At 37.6% G+C, this 4,205-nt stretch overlaps 1 protein-coding gene across 2 annotated transcripts; it reads left to right on the forward strand.

The window, feature by feature from the left end:
• The first annotated feature begins 1,219 nt into the window (after positions 1 to 1,219).
• Positions 1,220 to 3,157, forward strand: LOC148865070 (uncharacterized). 2 transcript variants are annotated; one of them, XR_016109353.1, is made up of 4 exons: positions 1,220 to 1,457; positions 1,552 to 1,640; positions 1,732 to 2,745; positions 2,811 to 3,157. XR_016109353.1 is itself a non-coding variant. In XM_088975544.1 (3 exons), exons 1-3 carry the CDS (start codon positions 1,374 to 1,376, stop codon positions 2,519 to 2,521), a joined length of 963 nt encoding a protein of 320 aa, XP_088831670.1. In that variant the 5' UTR covers positions 1,220 to 1,373; the 3' UTR covers positions 2,522 to 3,157. The 2 variants fall into 2 exon arrangements, 1 of the variants encoding a protein (XP_088831670.1); XM_088975544.1 differs by having other exon boundaries at positions 1,732 to 3,157.
• Positions 3,158 to 4,205: the final 1,048 nt, after the last annotated feature.

The raw sequence follows: 4,205 nt of genomic DNA on the forward strand, positions 1-4,205 counted from the left end.
AATTAAAGCCAATCAGAAGTACTAGAAATTGACCAACTCAGGTCGAGTAATGCTAGGTTGGTCAGTTTCATCGGTTTGATGAACAACTAGATAAAATTAATTATTGTTATTTTTGTATTGTAAAAAAAATTATTAAAAGTACTATATAAAATATAAATAATTATTAATTATTTAAAAAGTTAAATATAAAACGATTGTATACTCTTATGCATTTCTATGATTTAGTTTTTGCTTAACAAAGCCTGTGCGTCGCAGGGGTCCCCATTGGTTATATATTAAATTATAATATATTCAAAATATATAATTATACCCTTCTATAACATATATTTTTATCTTAATTCCTATTTTTTGTACCTTGGAAGTAATTAATAAATTTGACATGGTTAGGCTCAATTTAGGAGTACAAATGCAAATATGTAGAGTCCAAAACCTTGTATTTTGTATGTATTTATACTGTGCATATTTGAATTTGTACTCTTTGTGAACCGAACCTTAGGCTGTTTTTGGTTACAATGCAAATAAATTTGCACTGATGCAAAACTATGGCAGTGCAAATAATTTAAATGTAAATTATGACCTATTTTTATTTCAAAATTTAGCTTATTTTATTTAATTGAAATGCAAATGAAGTAAATCAAGATATGAAGCCGAATAAAATAAAGCCCAAAACAAAATTAAAAGAGAATTTGCATTTTTTCATTTGCACTCTGTTGCATTTGTACTCGTACAAATAAAATTGCATTGTAAGCAAACAAAGCCTTGGAACAACCGAACAGGGTGGAATAATCACAAACCAATTATCAATCGGTTCTATAAGACAGACTCAAGATAATCATGTCTGCTTGATTAATATTGTAATTACCTATAACTTGTAACTTTATTAAATAATAAATAAAACATGTGTATACTGTCTATGAACCATAAATCGGGTGGGGTATAATTGGTTTGGAACAATGAGAACCGATCCCAACCCAATTATTAATTGACGGGTAGACCCGACCCATTTACAGTTACAATCACAAAGACTGAAAGATCAGCTGGGCCCTAAAATGTTCCGCTCTTCTCGTCCAGTCCAGTCCGAATAAAATTACAGGCTGGCTCACTGGCGTCCGCTTCGCTATACCGTTCGCCCACGAGGCCATGACCTTGTTCTATCCTAACGGTCACATTTTCAAAACTGACTGACCTAACTGGTTATGTTCTTGACCGTTTTGTCCTCCTCTTCTTTTACTTTTCTTCTCTCTTTCCCAGCAAAGGCAACCAAAAAACCCTCTTTCTCTTTCTCTCTCTATCTCGTTGAAGAGCCTTCAACTGATCTACCTCCCTTGGAAACTAAACGTTTTCGAAATCAAGCGAGGGATCTCAGATCTCTAATGGGGTGTTTTCTTGCTTGTTTTGGTACTTCAAAGAATTGGAAACGCCACAAGCTGGCGAGTAGAGTTCTCCCTGGAGACCAAGTAAGCCCTCTCTGTTGTATGATTTATGGGTTTTCTTATTAAATCATTGATCTTTTCGGTTAAACAAAGTATGGGGTTTTGAATTTTGTTGCAGAGACATGGCTGTTCCGAACCCTTGCAACCAACTTTCTCTTCAAAGCAGTACGTCACAGTAAAACCCATTAGCCCTGTTTCAGAACTGAGGTCAGTCCGCTCCTCATTTCACTTTAGTTTCTTGAATTTTCTTGGTTCTTGTTCTATAGACGTCTTACAGCATTTCTCCTTCACTGCGTAGAGATAAGGCTGAGAAGCAACCGAGCTTCATCCCCAGAAAGAGAGTTACCTTCGATTTGAACGTGAAAACCTATGAGGAAGTCTCAACACATGAACCCACAAATTATTCAGCGGAGAGCGATGAAGAGAAAGAAAGAGGAAAAGGAGAAGAAACAGGGGAAAACAAGCAATCGTTTTCCCTCTCTGAGGATGATTCCATCACTTCGAGCACGGTATCTTTTCCTCCAAACCACAGATACGGAAATTGCAGAAATAGTGACGATGAAGATGATGGAATCGAATCTGATATAAGCGACCTCGAAGACGAAGACTATAACGATGATGACGATGAGGAGGAGGAGGAGGAAGAGGATGTTCGAAGGGTGCCTGAAGAAGAGTCTTCTAAGTCGTTTTTCTCTTTGCCGATGGAATCAGGGAGAAGTACTTTCTCAACTCCTCTGTTCGAGAAGACAATTCGATCGAACCAAAACGCTCGAGACAGGAGTCAGTATGTTCATTCTGTATTGAACCCAGTTGAAAATCTCACGCAGTGGAAATCTGTCAAGACAAGGACAACCCCACCATCGAAGCACCAGACGAAGGAGAATATCAATTTCGACAGCGAACCACAAATACCCTTCAGTACAAAACCAACATTCAAGCAATCACCCAACAAGCGAAGCTTCAGTTTCAATCATCCTAAGCCTCCCAAGAAAGAAACCGCAGTCGATGCCAGCCTTTCAAACTGGTTGGGGTCATCCGAAACCACAACGCCCATCACCAAAACCAGCACCGTCAATGTCCCCCATTGAATCATCTCCTGAGAGAATCTTGTAGCATTCACCAAGTCGTGAAGATCGGCCAATTTTAGGTGCATTGACCATGGAAGAGCTCAAAAGGGTGCCAAGTCGGAGCCCTGATGAAATATTCATCTTGGGAACCTAGGGTAGTTACTGGAATCATACAGACCAGGCCATGGATTCCAGCTCAGGCTCTTCTTGCAATGGAATACCAAACATAACCAGTGTACAGAGAGGTATATAAGAGTGCTTTTCACATTAATGAATGATTGTTACTAATTAACTGTTTTGCTTATTGCAGGATAAAAGAGTGAATTGGCACTCTACTCCATCTGAAACAAGGTTGGAAAGGACACCTTGAGCAGGGCCGCAGAGGCTCAGCTGAAGCTTAGTCCAGCTATCCTCCTAAAGTAGGCTATAAAAAGATGGGTCTAAGTGATCAGTGATGTGTTATGTGTTTTTTACTTGCAAATTGTTGATTCTTTATTGAAGCTTGTGTGGAGATAATTTGGGTTCATGGGAGAGAGTGTCAAGCTGTTGTTTGTACTTGTTACTGCAAAGGAATTATAGTTTGGTTGTGTTGTTATCGATTACTATATTGGTTTTAAAATAGGTAATAAAAGAGAACATATGAACTACTTTTCTGTACTTCATTCTTTAGTGATGATTTCCGAATTGTTCCTTTGCTCTATTATTTTTTTAGGGTATATATAGGATAAATTACCTAAATTTCCAACAACTGCTTTACTTCCCTGAGCTGAACTTCTCAAAAAAACCTCCCTCCAAATTTCAACAAATTCTACAAACTGAATCCTTATACCTCCATTTAGAGGTTTGGTGAGCCCGGACCTCTTGCAAGCAAAGACTTTGTGCATATATAGCATTAAGCCGCACGTTAGGAATATCTTCCATAAATTCATGGGGAGATGTTCCGATTGTGCAGTTGGGTTCCCATGCTTTTGGAGTGTATATTGAGTCTTTGCTCACACAGAATATTCCCATGGCAAATTTTGGAACAAGGAAGGGAGGGAAAGGAGAGAAAGGGGTTTGGTTCGAAGAGGTTTTCTTTAATTAATTGTTTTTAATTTTTATTTCATTAATATTTTTGTGCTTTTTCGGTCAATGGATGTTTTCAATATTCTTTTCCTTGGGTAAAATTGGAATTTAAAAGCATAACATCATCTTCTATCAAAAAAGAGCATGACTTCAAATAACATGAGTCCGGATCTCCTGTTCTCGTGCAAGCAAAAACACCGCACAGCAAGTCACCAAGGCACTCAACCACACATGAGGAATATCTCCTGGGAGACGATCCCAGCAATTGGATGCCCCTGCTGCTTTTTAAAGTGTGTACGTGAGAGTTTTTTGTATAGTTTTAGGAAAATTCCCGATTACTATCTTATAATTTGGGCCCGTGCCACTTTGGTTCCCAAATTTTATAATAATTCAGTACCTGCCGTTAATTAGCTGTTAATCAATTGTTAAGTAGCATTTGAAAAAGACATAAATGCCCTTCAAATGTTATTTAATTTTTTTTATCAACCATCTAAATGTTGACAAAAAAATTAACAGTCTTAAATCCTTGCCTTTTTAATTCAAGAAAGTTGGAGTCATGTTTGGATGGTTGGATGATTGAATAGAAGAGACAAGGATTTGAGGCTATTAATATTTTGTCAATGTTTGGATGGTTGATAAA

The sequence above is a fragment of the Nelumbo lutea genome, chromosome 3 (genome assembly GCF_056320005.1).
Source record: "Nelumbo lutea isolate HS-2025 chromosome 3, American lotus-T2T, whole genome shotgun sequence".
Classification (NCBI taxonomy): Eukaryota; Viridiplantae; Streptophyta; class Magnoliopsida; order Proteales; family Nelumbonaceae; genus Nelumbo; species Nelumbo lutea.

What these genes read in the sequence shown, in the direction of transcription:
- LOC148865070 (XM_088975544.1), top strand. Translation starts at nt 1,374, where the DNA reads ATGGGGTGTTTTCTTGCTTGTTTTGGTACTTCAAAGAATTGGAAACGC. An exon ending in GAGTTCTCCCTGGAGACCAA is followed by an intron (nt 1,458 to 1,551) that starts GTAAGCCCTCTC and finishes ATTTTGTTGCAG; the next exon opens with AGACATGGCTGTTCCGAACC. An exon ending in AGCCCTGTTTCAGAACTGAG is followed by an intron (nt 1,641 to 1,731) that starts GTCAGTCCGCTC and finishes TTCACTGCGTAG; the next exon opens with AGATAAGGCTGAGAAGCAAC.